This window comes from Trachemys scripta, chromosome 3 (genome assembly GCF_013100865.1).
Source record: "Trachemys scripta elegans isolate TJP31775 chromosome 3, CAS_Tse_1.0, whole genome shotgun sequence".
NCBI lineage: Eukaryota > Metazoa > Chordata > Testudines > Emydidae > Trachemys > Trachemys scripta.
The window spans coordinates 60,975,619-60,993,042 of record NC_048300.1 but is presented as its reverse complement, the minus strand read 5'-3'; the positions used below and the strand labels follow the sequence as shown (position 1 = coordinate 60,993,042).

Below are 17,424 nucleotides of genomic sequence, written 5' to 3'. Positions count from 1 at the left end.
TGGAAGTGTGTTTGTTCTAGACGTAATGTGAGTAGTGATTGTTCAAAGAGAGTGGAAAGGGACAGAATAGGCCGATAGAGCTCCTGGCTTCCTAAGGATTCAACACACTTCGAGTCAACATTTACATTTTCCCTAAAGTCAAGGATCCAGGCATCTTGCACTCCACCTTGCCTGAATCTAGAGCTTCCTTTTCACAGACTCAAGGCCAAAAGGATCATTATGGTCATCTAGTCTGACCTGCTACACAACACAGGCCATCGAATCTCCCCCGCTTCTCTTAGCCATGCTGGTAGATGGGAACAGATGGTCCTGCCTAAGCTAACACAGGACTCACCAGCACAACAGAAGATAATAAAAAAGGGCTACACAGCCTGTGGCCTCAGAGGTATAGCAGCAATGAACACCAGTACATTTAATCTCTCTTTTGCATCAGGCCCATACCTAGCGTTTTGGAAGTATGACTGCTCACTAAGGTGAAAATCAGCTGTGTTGTATGAACTGTACAGGAACAGAGCTACAGGACAGACAATGATGTACAAGCCCCAACCACATACAGTTCTATGCAGCAACTGCAACCTTGACAAGTTTGACAACTCTCAGCAAGTTTACATGGAAGGAGAAGAAAACAGACCAAGTCATTAAGGGTGTCAATGTGTTTTGTATTTGTCAGGCACAGGAGTTACAGGGACCCAGTAAGTAATCCTAACAGGCACATAGTGAGACACAATCATCATGCCAAATGCCTGCCTGCCACTGTCATGTGTTTTCTGCCTCAAACTAAGGTCATTACAGACTACAAAAATATTCCACTTCAGCACTGATTAACACAATTTCCCTCACTCCTGATGAGGTAGTAGGGAGCAGAGAACTTTTCTTCAAAGGTTCTAGGGCTTGGGCCATTGACAGATCAGATCTGAGATGTATTCTCTTTCTAAAGCTTCCTGCTGCAAAAACCCTCTTGGGTCGTCATGAAGCAATGATCCGATCCTTTCCTGCTTTTAAATGACAGTCAAATGTCAGCCCTTGTTCTACCTGCACAGGAAGGCAATGATGTCGAATCCTGCATGTCCCCAGAGGAGCAGATGGTTGCTTGCTCACTTGAGACAAAGCAGAATGCTAAAAGGAGAGATGCTTGGAATCAGAGTGTTGCTGGAGCTGAGAAACTCAGAACAAGGGCAGAGTAGCCTGAAGAGCTGTGATCCACTGGCTATGCAAGTTCCTCTGTGCCTCAGTGATTTAAATAAACAGGCCTCTGCCTATAGTTGATGTTATTCATCAGCAAGGGGTGTCCAACACGAAAGGGGACTCGGCACCACTTAGGGCCTCTCTTCCAGATGGGCTTAGCAGATCTGACTGACCAGCGGGTAAGATACCTGTAAAAACAGAAGCAGAAAAGCACCTCAAATTTGAGACTGATAACTGAGAAAAGGCTTTGGCCACTGCCTCCTTTTTAATACAGAGGCAAGGACTGTGAACACCAGAGAGCCCAGTAAGCAAAGCTCCCCATTGGATCCCCATTGGATCAAGAAGGATCACTGAAAGGGAGCACTGCACCCTGGGACTCGTAGGCTGTACCTCTGTATGGAAGACAATGGCAACTACTATGAGCTCCATTCTGTGTAAATTAGGTGCAGGCTACTGGCAAGTTGTCCATCTGATCCTGTTTGGCTAAGTTTGAGCATCCAGTTCCTTTACTGTATCAAAAACCAACTCTAAATTCATCCCCCCTGTTCCATCTCGTTGGGAAGACACAAACTCCACAGCCAGCCTGAATAAGGCAGGCCCAACTCAGTTGAAAGTCTCCAAAGGTGTCAGTCTATTTTCATTAGGTAGGCAGCTATTTCTCCTGGGATTCTGGCCAATTAATTTATACACATATAGACACACACACACACTTGTGTTGTGATGTGCTTGTATAACTGTGTTCCAACTTGCTGGTGCAGGAAACCAGAACTTGCAATGCAAAAAGTGTTGGGAGTGGAATTACAACTGCAAATATATCACAAGAGCAACTCCTAGCGATTTAATGGACTAAACTGGGTTTTTACAATTTGAACTTTACATCTTGTATGCAAGATGGAATTTCATGCCCAGTGTCAGCTAGCAGGGATCTAATTCCATGTCTGGGAGGCCTGGAGTTTTGTTGCCTTTCAAATCTTTCGCTACTGGTAGGGAGGGAATAAAAGTCCTTGAAGAAATAAGTTTTGTCAGGCAAGATTTGAAGCAAAACTCTGATGTAAACCATTCTTGGACAAATTAAAATTTGGAACAGACTGGTAAGCTTTTTGCCCTACAATGTTGTTTGCCCCTCTCTGCTGAGTAATCATGTGATCTTAGTGTGACCCCAATCTGTTTCTCTTCCCCCCCAAAAAAAGATTTTGTTGCCTCTTATTTGCATCATGTGTGAATTTATATGTTAAATGCTTTGGGCAGAGGCCATGTGCAATTTAGATGTATAACAAGGCATTTACTACATGCATGGGAACTGTAAAATAAATCTCACAGTGCTGGGTGGTCATGGACTATATGAAAACAGCACACATTTTGCCAGCACTTTTCTTCCTCAAGGATCCCAAAGAACTTTACAAACAAATTGTGTCTAAAGATCTCTGCTACTGAAACAAAGTTGCCTCTCAGCTGCTTTCCAGGCAAATAAAGAGATTTAGGCTTTCTGTCGAGGAGCTTACAACTAGAGCAGACATGAGCACGTACAGAGAAGACAACAAGAAGGGGGTGAGAATGGAAGGGAGAGTTGCACATCATAGAATCAACTCACTTGTTCACATTTGCATATACTGGATTAGTCCCTTTCTATGGTTAATCTTATACTGGTGCATTAGTGGAGCCTTTAGGACAGGAAGTGAAGGAAACTCCCATATTAAATTGAAAATGCAGGCAGGATTTAGAGCGACCAAAAGCAATTACCAATTTGGAATTTGGCCAGAAACTGGGGTTAATGCTATTTCTTTTGGGAGAAGTTCTACAGGATCTTTAATGAGCACAAAGGGACAGGTCCTTATTTTTACATTTCATCTGAACTGCAGCCATCCACCTACAGTGAGCTCTGATGGAGTGGAACTTAAGTTACAGGGAAAGAGGAGGAAAATCCAAAATTGTTTCAATGCATCACAATGTGCCAAGTGCAGTTTTGATCACGTGACCATCCACTTACGGGAAAGAGCTCCCGTGATAACAAATGATCTCACTAGAAGAGGGAAGCATAGTTAATGTTGGAGATATACATCAATGCTGTGTGCATGTTTAGACAGCCAGTGGCTTTAAGAAATCCCTCTGTTTCCATGTGGGCGCTGGAAGCGCACATCCCAAATCGGCATAGGAAAAAGGATTTAGTAATGGCCTGATTTTAGAGCTTTTGTTATTTCTCCTTTGAGCAGGTCTAATCCAGCCCTCTGCTCCAGCCCTTTGGCTTCCTTTGGGGACAGCAGGCTGGGGCTTTTCATTGTTAGCTGAAACAGACATTTGGACGCTCTCCCTTCCTGGAGCACAGTTTGCTTTTACTGTTTCTAATGCTTGCTTTGTCCAATACTCAATTTTGACCTATTTTGCTTGATGCCTTTTACTTTCATGATCCCACAATGGGAAAAAGCAAGCATCACCCTGAGGCCCGTGAGCAGCCACTTCGCCGCAAAGCACCTTTCCTACTCTCTGTCTAACCCCTTGTTCCCACTCTTTGATGCTATAATGCACTCATTTTCTATCAGGAAGGAACACAGAGGGGAAAGGCCATGGAACCTGTCCAGCACCTGGAGTTTTCAGGCTAATTCTGAGCAGAGTGCTTGGTTTGATAATTTGTGCATCCCATTCCACTCAAGTTTCCTTATTTCCCATTACCATTGTATCCAAGCACTAGGGTCCATTGTAGAGGGGTCTTTGCTTTCTCCTACACTTCACACGGTCGCATTTTCTTAACCGTGTCCGTGCTGCCAGGGCAGAGCTTAGAGCCTGACGTGACTTGGAGTGTGGCTGGACAAAGCATTCTGCATTCTCAGAGTAGTCACAAACTTTTAGCCACACGGGTGCCAAAGGGGGCCATGGCTACCAGTCCTGGGGAAAGAGGTTTGGGAGAGATGTGTGTGGGTAGCCCCACGTCACAATCACCACTATGTAACACTGTGTGATGGGAGCGGGCAGCATGCAAAGCTATTTTCAACCCTGCTGGGTATCTGGCAAGAATGAGAAGTACGAAAACAGCTGCAGTTGGTAACCTGTGGTCTTTGGAGCACCTTGGGCCATCCCAAATTGCGATGGTGCATGGAAGTCGGGTTCCAGGGTTTGCTCTGTGAGAGGGACGAGCCTACAAGTTCTGTTATCCAGACACTGCTGCTTAACACTAAGGAGTGGGCTAGGGTGAGGGAAATGACTTGCATATGGGGCAGCTGTGGCCCTGCCTGCAGCTCAAGCAGGAGCCATCCCGGTGCAGCTCAAGGCTGAACTTCTGAACCCTGACTGAACTTTTTCAATCTGGCTCTTGTTTGGATTAAGAGCAGAAGGCTTGAGCCTGTGCAGGAAACACTCTATCAAAGTGCTGGCTGGGCTGCCTCCTCCTTGCCTCGTCTCCTCCCCAGGATGCCTCTTAGCTTCCACTCACCTGAGGCTGCTCTGGTTCTTTGTTGTTGAACTCACAGTCTACACAGAACATAGGGAACAAGGCTACAGGCTTTCAATGCAGGTGAGAAGCCACATGCCACATAAGTTAAGTGCTGATAACAATAAGAAGCTGGAGTCAGCTCCCAGAGAGTGGAAAGGGGTGTCTGCAAGAGAGACACTAATCCCAGCGAACACTTCCTTCTAGGAGTTTAGCAGCCAGTTGCTACTAAGTAATCTCCTTCTTACCTAACACAGGGCAACTTCTCCTTTCTCCAAGAGACAAAGAAGGACTAAGACCAGGGAAGAATAAGATGGGAGCTATCTGCACCCAATACTCTGACTCCAAGCCGTATAATGCCTCCTTCTGGCTGGAAGGTGGAAATGGAGTAGTTATGAGCTCTCCAAATCCAGCGCTTCTACCCCATAATCCACAGCTCCTCCCACTGGCAGAGAGCAGGCCCTGAGAAGCTACGACCTACAGTCACAACTGTAACCCCCATACTAGTTTATGGAAGGGATGATTTCATGGAGTTTTGCTTTAACCAATATTTAGGTCCCGACCAAATGAGCAGCCAGTGCAGATTCGATATAAAAGTGACTCCAGACTCTGCCTGTGGGATGGCCATTGAGCTCAGAACAGCGATCTCCCACACTTGGCCTCTAACCACTTATATACTGGAAAGGAAGCTGCCAAATTAGTGAGATTTCTAATCTTGAAAGCAAGGAGGGAGGTTTGATCTGCAGCTGCTCATGACATCTTCCCAGACTGTTCTGGTGTGTGTGGCCTGCACACATATGGCTCTGGAATTTCTGAATGCAGAATGCAGTTGCACATGGTACTGGAAAAGCCTTACAAAATCCCACTCTCTTGAGCTGGCCATTGAAAAGTGTTGTTGCGGCACGTAACTGCTTAGCACATGCCAGGTGAAAGCATAACAGAGGGTATAACAGAGGCATAACTAGGTATAATGTGATGAAATTAAGAAAAGAAAAATGCAGGCTGAAGATCAGGGAACAATCCCTGACAGTGAGGGATCATCTCCTTAGCCTGTGGAATCATCTCAAGGCGGCGGCAGAAGCCCTAAACTGGGCAAAGCACTAGAAAGTGCCCTGTAGGGAACAATTCTGCATTGCCAGGAGATGGAGTCGAAGGCTTTTCTACCTCCAGTTTCTACAAACGTGATACTATGGGCAGAGGCATCACTCCAATGTGTGATGAGGCGGGGCAAAGGGCACAACAGCTAACACACCGTTACACTCTGGCCACCAAAACGTGGATACCTGACAACAGTATTGCTACAATGGGCCCTCAGCTGGTAAAGCAGCTAACGGCTGGCATTAACAAGCTACGACTGTCAAGAAGCTACCAAACAGGAAGCAAAGAGGATATGAGAAATACAGCGAGAAGTCTCTCACCTGGGCAGTATCCTGACAACAGGGAGATCACGGCCACAGAGTGCTGCTTAGACCCGGATCTCGTCTCTCTGGCTCAGCTGCTAACCACAAGCTATCACAGCTTGAGTAAGTATCTCACACTCTTGCACTAGACCTGCTTCTACTACTTATCAAATGCCTCCTTAGTGTTAAAGCACAGAGGGCTCTCCCAATCCTGAATGCAGACTCCTTCTTATGCAGGATAGCGTGTGTAACTGAAAACAAACTAGGGTGTGCGGGTCACCATTTCCCAATGATCCAATCCTCAGTGTTTGCCCTGCCACACACAAAATGTGGGCAGCAAGAATGGGAACAGTTAGTGCCATCACCAGCACATTACTGGGAGCACCTTGAGTGGGCAAAGGGGATGCTGCAAGTGACCTGATGGAAAGAAGAGCTCAGATCAGGGAGGGACTCTTATCACACTTCAGGGAAGGGACCAGTGAGGAGAGGGTCACACATCAGGTAACATAATGGGACCATTTCACAGTCAAGAGGAAACAGGGTTTTTGTTTCTCTGAAGAACAACAGATGTGAGAGACATGGCACCATGTACTTGCAGGGAGCATACTTGTGAAACATTTTATGGAGGGACAAAGGGGACAGGGCAGGCTGGGTGCTAAACACACAAGTTATACTCACTCGGCCAAGAGGCCAGCAGCTGGGCAGCAACTCCCGTTACCCTACAACAGAGGTCATCTTGCTTGACTGAATTCCTTACAGTGGCACTCGGCAAGCACCATCAGAGTGATCACCCAGATGAGATCAGAAGGCGGACCCTGTGCTATGAAACAGGGTCACTTCAACTGACTGGGCAAGTGGAATTTGGGCACAGCATGTTGGGAGACATAACATCCTTTTTGAGATTACCTTAAGTGTAGCAGAGGAAAAGTTCAGGGGCTGCTGCTGTGCAGTCCCCAAAGTTAGTCTGTGAGAAGCCAGAGTCTGACAACTGCCCAATAAGCTGTCCTTTGCTCGTTGCCTCAGGAACCTTTCAGCCCGTCCCAAGAGCTGGTCTTCCACTCCATCTCAGCAACTAAGGAAGGAAGGAGCTGTAGATGCCTTGAGAACAAAGACTATCTGTTGGGACCATTTGTGCAGCTGGCTTTTCATGGGAAAGTCCTTTGATGAACAGCCCTTTGAGAGGCTCTATGGAGCCACTTGGCCAGGGCCTCAATGTAGTAGCTCACTTCAGGAGAGGGAGGGAGAAACAAGGGGGTCTTGCATTGGTCTGGTCTGCAGAGACTCCCTCCAGCCGATGCTGCTCTGAGCAGCACTGATGGAACTCTGGAAGGAGCCATGAGTTAAACCTCCTCTGCTTCCCTCGAATGAAGCCATTTGCCTGATTCCTGCCAGTCGCACACTGAAGCTCAAGTTCAACTCTTGGAAACAGGATTTAGAGATTCAGTCCAACCTTTAGCAAAGATGCTGGGCTGTGACTCCTACTTGGGGAGCAGAAAGGTCCATGGGGATGGAATGAAACCACTGTTACGCTGATCAGCAAGGTTGCCTGGTTTTTGACTTAGTGACCTGCCAGGGGTAGGTCTACTACGAATAGCGAATCTCTTCTGACCGTAGGGAGGGTGGATGGGAATCTAACACCAACCTTCTCATCTCAGGCAGCAGTCCTGAGCCTGTCACTCCAGTAGCCAATGAAAGCACTTATTCAGTCTAAGCCTCAAGATGACCCACACTGGCTGTTTGAGAAGTAGTTCAAAGCACCAAACACCTTCGCATCCAGCTCAAGGTAACATTTCCCTGCCTCACACATGAGCCCAGGTCATCCTCCCTGACACCCTCTTATGGAGCTCTCTGGTGGCCATGTCCAGAGCTAGACAATCTCTTCCCAGCTCTCTCAAAAAGAGACAGTGGGACAGGGGTGGCCAACCTGAGCCTGAGAAGGAGGCAGAATTGACCAATGTACATTGCCAAAGAGCCACAGTAATATGTCAGCAGCCCCACATCAGCTCCCTCCTCCCTCCCCACACCTCCTGATCAGCTGTTTTGTGGCGTGCAGGAGGCTCTGGGGGGAGAGGGAGGAGCGAGGGCACAGCAGGCTCAGGGGAGGGGGGGGGAAGGGTTGGAGTGGGAGAAGGGCCAGCGGCAGAGCCAGGGGTTGAGCACTAAGAACCCCCCAGCACATTGGAAAGTTGGCGCCTGTAGCTCCAGCCCCGGAGTCGGTGCCTATACAAGGAGCCGCATATTAACTTCCAGAGCCACAGGCTGGCCACCCCTGCAGTGGGACATTTCTACAGCTACGGCAAAGAGCCAGACAGGACAAGAGGTGGCTGAATGGGCTGCTTATCTTTCCACACAGGGGAGCGAGGAAAGGAATTTCAGGAGCAGAGGGGGGTGAGCACATATAACTGCAGATAAGATACTAACAGAGACACACTGTCCCTCAGCTTGGGGCAAACCTCTAACCCAGGGATTGGCAACCTTTGGCATGTGGCCCGTCAGGGAAATCGGCTGGCGGGCCGGGACGGTTTGTTTACCTGCAGCATCCGCAGGTTCGGCCGATTGCAGCTACCACTGGCCGCGGTTCACCGTTCCAGGCCAATGGGGGCTGTGGAAGCAGCAGCTAGCACATCCCTCGGCCTGCGCCGTTTCCCGCAGCCCCCATTGGCCTGGAACGGCGAACCGCTGCCAGTGGGAGCTGCGATCGGCCGAACCTGCAGACGCTGCAGGTAAATAAACCGTCCCGGACCGCCAGCGGATTTCCCTGATGGGCCGCGCGCCAAAGGTTGCCGATCCCTGCTCTAACCACCACATGGAGAGGAGACTTTACTTCTCACAGAACCACAAAGCTCTGCATCCCTATCATCCTGCCTCCTGTTCAGGAGATCCAGAGAAGGAACTACATTGTGAAAAGAAGAGGCCAATGCAAGTTCCTGAGACAGAGATGTGTGGTTCAGGGGCAAGGTGATGAGGGGAAATGATCTGCAATAGGGCAACCATGTGGTGGGAAGGGGATGAGAATTAGGGAGAGCTTGACATTGCTAGGCATGTGAGCAAGCTGCTCTTCTCCCAAAGTCTGCAGCCCTGGTACCAGAAGTTAGGCACCGCATCACTCCTCACCTCCCTTCCTCTTGGCTTTACTTCCTCATGTCTTCCAGGTCCCACCCACCTGTCATCTTCCTTCAGCTAAAGACCAGAAAGACACTCTACAGAGCCCATCAAGTGATGCCCATTTAGCCAGACAGAGATCACTGCAGAAAAATCCTGGCTGTCCCATGTAGTGCTAAGAGGCCAGCCAGGCCCAGCTGATAGCATTTCAATAGCAGAGTCAATATGCTGCAGCAGCGACAGGCAGGGAGAATGTTGTTTTTAACACCGTTCACACACTAGTGGGGGAGAGGGGATGTGAGAGGAGAGGGAGAGAGGCACAGCCAGCACTACAGGAAGAGCTGGTTGAGTTTAGTGGCTACCTAGGCTGGTTTTAAGATCCCTGGAACTCATTCACTTGTTCCCCTCACCTTGGAAGAAGAACTGCAGGGCTTTAATAAATGGACAGAAAAGTTGTTTCGTGTCACTGCAGCTCCTGTCGGGGTCTCTGTAGAAACTTTTTGCAAAGACACCCCTCAGCGAATCCCCAAGGATGTCTCCAAGGCTATAGCAGCAATGCCAAAGGGAACTACAGGATCTCATTCAAGTAGGGAGGCACCTGGAGAGGCCAGGAGGCTGTGCTAGCAAGGACCAGAGCACTCAACACAGCAGTCCCCTCAGGGGAAGATGGGAGTGGGGGCTACTGCTCTTGGGGAACTGGTAAATACACCATTGAGCTGTGTGAGACAGTGTCTGCTGGGAGAGGCAAGACCTTTCTGCTCTGCCTCTCACTGCAGAGACCCCCTCCATCCAGTCTCAGGCCCCTCTCAAAGCACAACTGACCCCTCCCCAGCTGGCACTCTGAAATCCAATAGGCTCAAAGGCAGCAAAGTGACAAGTCAGATGACCTGAGGGGTCCTAATGTTACACCTCAAAGGCTTTGTGGGGAAACTGGTAAAGGCTCCTCAACTCTCACTGCACTGAATGGAGGTGGCGGAGTTTGCTCAAAGGTCCCAGCCACCTAACTCTCTATGGACAGGATCTTAGGTCCCCCATCGCCACAGGAGCTGAGCACCACCCACATACTTGTGGATATTTGAGGAACTTCACACACGGGGGGAAATCAAGGCAGAGAAATTAAATGAATTGTCCAAAGTCAGGCAGCGAGCCCATGGTCGAGCCTGGAACTGAACCCAGGTCTCCCACATTCCAAGCCAGTGTCTTAACCACAAGCCCATCTTTCGACACTGCTGTGTACCATGAAGGGAAGGGAAGGGAAAGGAAGGTGGCCATTTGGGCAGGAGGAAGGAAGCGGTTAAAGTCTTTTGCCCTGTGCAGCGCTGGCTGCTGTTCCAGAGAGTGATGTGGGAGGCACAGGTGGGGGTAGGCATGTGGCCAAAGCTCTCTCAGTGCTGCAGCAGCCGAGACATGGCAAGGCTCCAAAAATGCACAGCTTTTTACCTCCAGCAGTTAGAGGAGACAATATCTAAGCAGCATTCCTGAAATGCCCTCATTGCAGTCCCCCAGCTCCTAGCCTGCCTCCCTCAGCTTCATCCTCAGCTTCTCCAATCCCCAGCCTGATCTCTCAACCCCAATCCTGCCTCCTTCACAAACTGCCAGCTCCCTCTCAACTCCCAGTCTGCTGTGACCCAGCTCTGTCCCCTGCCTGCCCCAGCTCTCCCTGCCTTCCCTTCCGTAACTCAATCCCAGCCCCAGCTCTGATACCTTTCTCCTCCCACTGCAAAGTGAGGTGACAGTGATCCAGTAGGGAGCACTCAGATACCAAGTCCCAAGCTTGGTTCTCAGGGGTGCTGTGCTGCCAGATGTATTCGGAGAGACCCATCTGAAGAGCCCACAGCATAATTAGTAGAAGTCAGGGTGCTAGCCCTGGAGCCTTGGTCCCTGCAGTGGGATCTAGGATTCTCCATTTCCTGTCCTAACCAGCTGGGCAGAGTTGCTGTGTGTGATAAACAATCGCTGCACTTCACCCCAGATGTGCTGGATATGCACAATTAATAAATAATCCCAAAGGGGTTTAAGATATGGAAATGTGAGGTATTTCAGAGCCCAATATCTGAGGAGCCTGGGGCCATATCCTATACAGTCTACCACTGTGGAGACTCTGACTGTCTGCACACAATCTGATCCCTGCTGACAGCACAGCGTGGGTATGTCTACACTGCAATTAGACTCCCGCAGCTGGCCAGTGCCAGCTGACTCAGGCTCGTGGGGCTTGGGCTGCGAGGCTGTTTAATTGCGGTGTAGACATATGGGCTTGGGCTGCAGCCCGAGCTCTGGGACCCTCCCACCTTGCAGGGTCTTAGCGCTCGGGCTCCAGCCCAAGCCTGAATGTCTACACCGCAATGAAACAGCCCCTTAGCCCAAGTCAGCTGTCATGAGCCAGCTGGGGTTTTTTAACTGCAGTATAGACACACCCCTAGTGGCCTGGCAAACCCCAAAGAGCTGCCCACCAAGTCTCAGCTAGAAAGCCAGGCCCAAATCCCAGGAGTCTCAAACCACTCTGAGATTTGGAGTCTAAACTCTCCCAACAACAGGCCCATGGCCTCTGGTAACCCCACAACTCTCTAATGAAAGTTCATAAACCGCTTTGACATCTCCATGGAAACAGAGTGTGAGGTCATAAACAGGGGATTAGCACCTCCCAACAGTGAGTGAGGCACAGTGGGTTTTCAGTTCTCTCATCAAAGGCCAGGGGGCTGGGCAGCAGGGGGGGAGGTTGCGGTGGGGGGGGGAGGAGGAGGGGAAGAGAGCTTGTTACACAGGAAGGGCAAGCTGAGGGTGAATGACAAACTACAGGCAAAAGGGGAAAACAGGGAAAGGGCAAAGAGTGCAGTATGCCTGTAACAAGCTCCTTCTGCCTGCCATCCGCCACCCACTGCTATTGCCCACCATGGGCTTCTCTGCATCCTATCTAGCTGAGGGATTTGTACCAGCAGTCCCCACTGCAGTATCCTCCCTGGACTATTGCCAATTATGGGGAAGCCGGTAGGTTTGAGGGAAGGAGAACATATCTAATGTGTACAGCAGTTTCTTAACTCTGTGTGGATGGTTTGGATCAGGTATGGTTAGTTGTGGAGTGCCTTGAAGTACTGGCAGGCCAGAGCATAGTGAGGGAGTCTCACTCATTATAGGTCCTGAATCCAGGCTGACTTCACTGCCTTAGGCTTGTTTGGAGGCAGAAATGCCCTCCCACCTCCAGTCCCCTTAAAGGCAAGAGAAAACTATTCACCTGTTGAGCTTGGGTTTCTTGGAAACATGCCCTTCAGGAAGCAGCGGCCTGTGGTTTGGCAGCAAACCTGACATGGGAAAGGAAAGATGTGAGATTTTGCACTGTTCCCTTGCTAATAGCTACAGTTATACCACTCTGAGATCCCATTACAACTCATAAGCTAAGCAGACTGGTCAGTATTTAGATAGGAGATCGTTAGAGAGAGCCCAAGGGGCTATAATGGAAGGGGCATTCTTCCCGCTGAGTCAGTATTGAACCAATACCCTAATGCAGGCAGGGGCGCAGTGCTGCTAGAGGTGCTGTATTTGAGATGAAACATAAAACAGAAGAGTTGACCACTTGTGGTCACTAAATATCCCATGGTGCTGTTTATCAGAGTGAGGACACCGACATCTAGCCAAATTTCAGCTCAAGGATTACAATCTGCCTCTTTGAATTCTCTCTGCATTTTAATTTGGATGTAGCATGGGAGAGCAGGCATAATGGCTAGAGCAAGGAAACACTCAGGGGACCTGGGATCCATTCCTGACTGACACCTTGCTGTGTGACCTTGGGCAAGTCACTTCCCCATCTTCATAAATTAATTTGAAATCCTCAGATGAGTGGGATTATATGCCAAACATTACATTCACTTCCTATCCTGAACACTTGTGGCGTGCTGCTATGTATAAATTGTTGCTTTGTTCCATCTCAGAGATCACTGAGACATGAAAGAACAGTTACTTACTGGAGCCCACTGACTACATGTTCAGTTCCCTTGGCATTCAAAGCCCACAGTAGCTGAGGACTCCTAAGAGCAGGCTTGGAGGGGCAGTTGTGGGACCCACGCTGGCTACATCATCTCAAAGAACCACCATTATTACTGTAGGGTAAATAACCACTCTCTTTTCAAGAACGTGTCAATGTGGAGCCCACTGCAGGCAAGAAGTATCTCCTATGGATGGTCGGAATAAAATATATATATGTATAGCATTTCATCAGTAGATTTCACAGTGCTTTACAAAAGGGCTTTTCCCCGTTTACAGAAGGGGGAAATGAAGCACAGAAAGGTGACACAACTTGCCCAAGGTCACCCAGCATGCCAGTGGGAACAGAACCCAGGCTTCCTGAATCCTACTTTGTTACTGTATCCACTAGGCAACACTGCCTCCATGGAATTCCACCTGCAACGACTGGAGTGCTACTCTCCTGAACTTGGCATCTCACCTAGCAGCTAAGTCCAAGGCACAGCGCTTGACAAAGGTCAGTGGGTTATTCTACATGAGATCTCTGACATTGGTACATGTCTGAAGCAGGCAAAACAAGTCATGTAAGCTCTGGTGGAGTAAGCCTTGATATTCAGTGGGAAAGGTACAGCAGCCAGTGATGGAGGCAAGCGTTACCATCCTGAATCTGAGACAGCATATGTATTTGTTCAGTCTCTTCAGGTCTAGGACAAAGATCAGCCATCCCTTCCCTCTTTGGGATAAAGAATGCACTTCAAGTAGAAGTCTCTACCCCTGTACTCCTGTGGAACTTTTTCTATGGCTCCTAGATAAAGCAACAAGGCCACTTTTTTCTGTAATAGGCTCTCGTGAGATGGGTCCCTGAAGAGGGATGGGAAAGTGAGTGGGATAATCATGGACATGGTTCCCAACACCCATTTGCCCAAGGTGATATCAGACCAAGACCAACCAAGTGAGGCAAGCTGGGTCCTGAAGCTGGGTCCTGAAGGTAGTTGCCAGCACCTGATCGATTCTGATGTGGCCCATGACATTCCCATCAAATTTGCTATCGGACTGATGAGGAGGAGTAGGTGATGGAGGAGGCAGATGAAGGGCACCTCTGCTGGTACTGTGAACTTTTCTATTGTTGGAAGTCCAGTTGTCTGCTCTGGGAGTAAAGGTGAGCCCACTGCCTTTGTTGGGCTGATATTTGTAGGAATTCCTACCAGTGAATGGTGTGTAAATCCTCTGGGATCTTAGGGTGATCTGATTCCTTTAGGGAGGTAGCGCCTAGTCCTCGAACTGAAGAGGAAATCTCCATTTCCTCGAATGGGAGATCTTGAATGGTATCCTACACCTCTCTTGGTACCCTCCAGGATAATAGCCATGAGGTTAGTCTCCTGATCACAAATGTAGCCATCAACCTCGTGGCTATGTCCAAGGCCTGTGTGGCTGCCACCTGCAGAGCTCTCCTGGCAATCGTCTGGCCTTCCTGATTAATTTCCTTCAGCTCCTTCTTAGTGTCTTGAAACAATTTAGGCAAAAATGGATCACCCTCTTCCAAGTCAGGAAATTGTATTTGGCAAATTATGCCTGGTAATTTGCCATATGTAGTTGCAGTGAAGCCAACAGGCTTTTTGCCTGACTAGAGTCAATGTTTTGGGCTCTTTGTCATCAGGAGTTCCTTTCACTGACTTGGATTTTTCTTATAGTGCCATGACTACTAATGACTCGCAGTTTAGGTGGAAGGAAGAAGGCTCAAAATTCTTTAGGGCCACTGGGTAGTGTTTCATCACCCTTTTGGAGGTTGGTTGAATGATGGCCAGGATTTACCAAAGGGTTTTGGGCACTTGGTAGTAAGGAGTCCCAAAACAATACGAGCCCACTGGCAGCTTAGTATCTCTGGTGGCTGTGGTGGTGGGGAGGGAGGAAGGTATGTTCCCTCCCCAAAGTGGTTATTACTAAATAAAGGGGTCTGGGGCTTGTTCCCAGACAGGACTCGTTACCTGCTCGGTGAGCCATTTGTACACACACTGCAACCTTCTTATGCTCCTCCAGACAAAGACCTGTGATCCTACGGGGCAGCATCCCTCCATCAGAACGGATGAACTGACTCAGCAATAAGACATCCTAGGGAAGCAAGGAAAGAAGGTAGAATGATCAGTGCCAGAGCTGCACCAATGGCTACAATTCTTAGGTACTGACACTGCCCCAGTGCTATGTATGAGTAGTTCAAAATTATTCCTTCTAGTGTATATTACCTGGGATTTTGTCAGCAACGAATTTCACCTGCCATTGTGTAGCCTATTGGCTTAGCTTTGTTAGGTCCTCTGAAGTTCAGAGCCTTTTATAGATTAATTCATGTAAATCATTGTGTCATCATCCACTTTTGCCATCTTACCATTTGCTGCCATTTTCAGACTATGTACCGAATATAATCTGTCGAACATCCAGATATACAAAGATACAGTTTTACAAAACATGTAGAAAGATATCATTTTACACAATGTTTTTGATTGAGTGGAGAGCTGATTTTTAGCTCATCAGGGGCCGTGTACACAGATGTCAGCGCTCACACGTTAGGCCACATCTGGGTCTTCCCCTGTAAACTGAGCGCAGGATTTTCCTCTACTGTCTATTCCTCAATTCTTTATCCAATTTCCCAAGGTGGAGCTTCTGTCATGTCCCTTTCGGGGGGAGCAAAGGGGGATTAGTTCAAAATCTAGTAAATCTTGTCAGGAGTAAGTGCTTCATAAGAGAACTGTACTGTAACTGGGGAAGCCCTAATAGAACAAACTTTCAACCCTTTGGCTGCGTGCACATTAAGAGGGACTGTTAGAGCAGTGACAAGGAAGGGAAGCCTTGTTACCAGAGAGCAGGTTGAGTTTTCAGCCAGGGTTCAGAGATCTTTGCAGACTTCACTGCTGTTGACCTTTCAGATTAAAAGCTACAGAAGTGCAAAGCATTATTTATAAAACACAATTTAAGTGGTGTATCTCCAGGATCTGGTAACACCACATAACAGGGATGAGGGAACTTTAGACACAGCAGCGGCAGCTGCTGCACTGGGGTCCATTAGCTGTGCAAAGGGCACAGCCCAGCATTCAGAGATATGTTTTCCATTTCCACACGCAGCACAACAAATGCCAGCACACCGCTCAGACCAATGCAGACACACCCCTTTCACATGCTGATATCATGTGTTATCCCATGGGTCCACTGGAAATGCTGGGCTTGTTTTTCCCAATCTGCTGGAAGTTTCCCACTGCCAGACTCACCAAGTTAGTTGGGAGTTTATTGCTCTGTTGCCGCTGTAAACATTTCCATATTTTGGGTGGAAGGAGCATGCGCATGCGGCTCGCAGCCTGGGAGAGACCTGTCAGCAGGCATTCCCCATGCCCAGCCTGAGAGAAATCAGGGCCAGATGGAAGAGCACAATACACACCCCCCATACCTGCCGGTGCAGGCAAACTAGACCTCTGCTATGGGCTGAGCCAATGCAAAAGCCAGGATATCTAGCTATCAAGGTTTATATACCGCCCCCATCATTACGGTATTGGATAGACTTGATTCTGAACTGAACGGACTGTAGCACTGGTTCTGGGAGCTATTGCTCATGCTAGACCCTCTCACAAGCCCTGCTGACCTCAACAGAAACTGAGTCTAGAGCTTTATTCAGTCACACGTTCTCTACTACATAAGGGCACTTGTGCCAGAGTATCCAAGGTGCCTGCCACTGACTCCTCCTCATCTACAGTTCCTGTTCTCTGGCTCCATTCTAACCCTCTTTTTCAGCCCCTTTTAAAATTAAATATTTAGGCAACTTAATGCTGATATAAGGGACCTGACCAATAACTCTGTGGAGTGATGATTTATCCAGACAACAGGGACAACATCCCTATCAGTGAGCCTTGGTGCTAACCCAGAGAGACCATCTAAGGACAAAAGGAATGCTCAGTGTCCATGTCCCAGCCAATCTCTGGCCTTGGCACTGAGGCCACAACAAGAGGGCTAATTACTGTCAGCTGGATTGGTGGAAATTGGACTGAAATCTGTCAAAGGCAATGACTTTTGGCCACTGCTGATGGGAGCTGGATTTGATCGACTGACCCAGGATGAGACGCCACATTCCTTTCCCCAGCTCTTTCATGTTGCCAATGACTTGACTCCACCACCCAATACTAAAAGAGCTCGCTTCTCTAAGGGAGAAGAAGGGTTCAGCTCCAAATGCCCAGGGTGTGAAAACTTTCCTAACTGCTTTAAGTGGCCTGTTTTATTGTTCCTTTGTGTGTATGTGGGGGGGGGGGGGGGGGGGGGGGGGGGGGGGGGGGGGGGGGGCGAAGGGAAAGGCGGCGGGGGGGGCGGGGGGAGGGGGGGGGGGGG

At 48.8% G+C, this 17,424-nt stretch overlaps 1 protein-coding gene across 2 annotated transcripts in view; it reads right to left on the bottom strand.

The window, feature by feature from the left end:
- Positions 1-638: 638 nt before the first annotated feature.
- Positions 639-17,424, bottom strand: part of MRPS18A (mitochondrial ribosomal protein S18A) — a 28,286-nt gene continuing 11,500 nt past the window's right edge. Inside the window, exons 4-6 of one of the 2 annotated variants that reach the window (XM_034764864.1) lie at positions 15,048-15,171; positions 12,338-12,404; positions 639-1,373 (exon numbers count right to left, since the gene is read on the bottom strand). In XM_034764864.1, coding sequence (XP_034620755.1) covers positions 1,229-1,373; positions 12,338-12,404; positions 15,048-15,171 — 336 coding nt within the window. In that variant the 3' untranslated portion in view covers positions 639-1,228. The remainder of the gene's footprint in view (positions 1,374-12,337; positions 12,405-15,047; positions 15,172-17,424) is intronic. The other variant, XM_034764865.1, reaches the window with a different exon arrangement.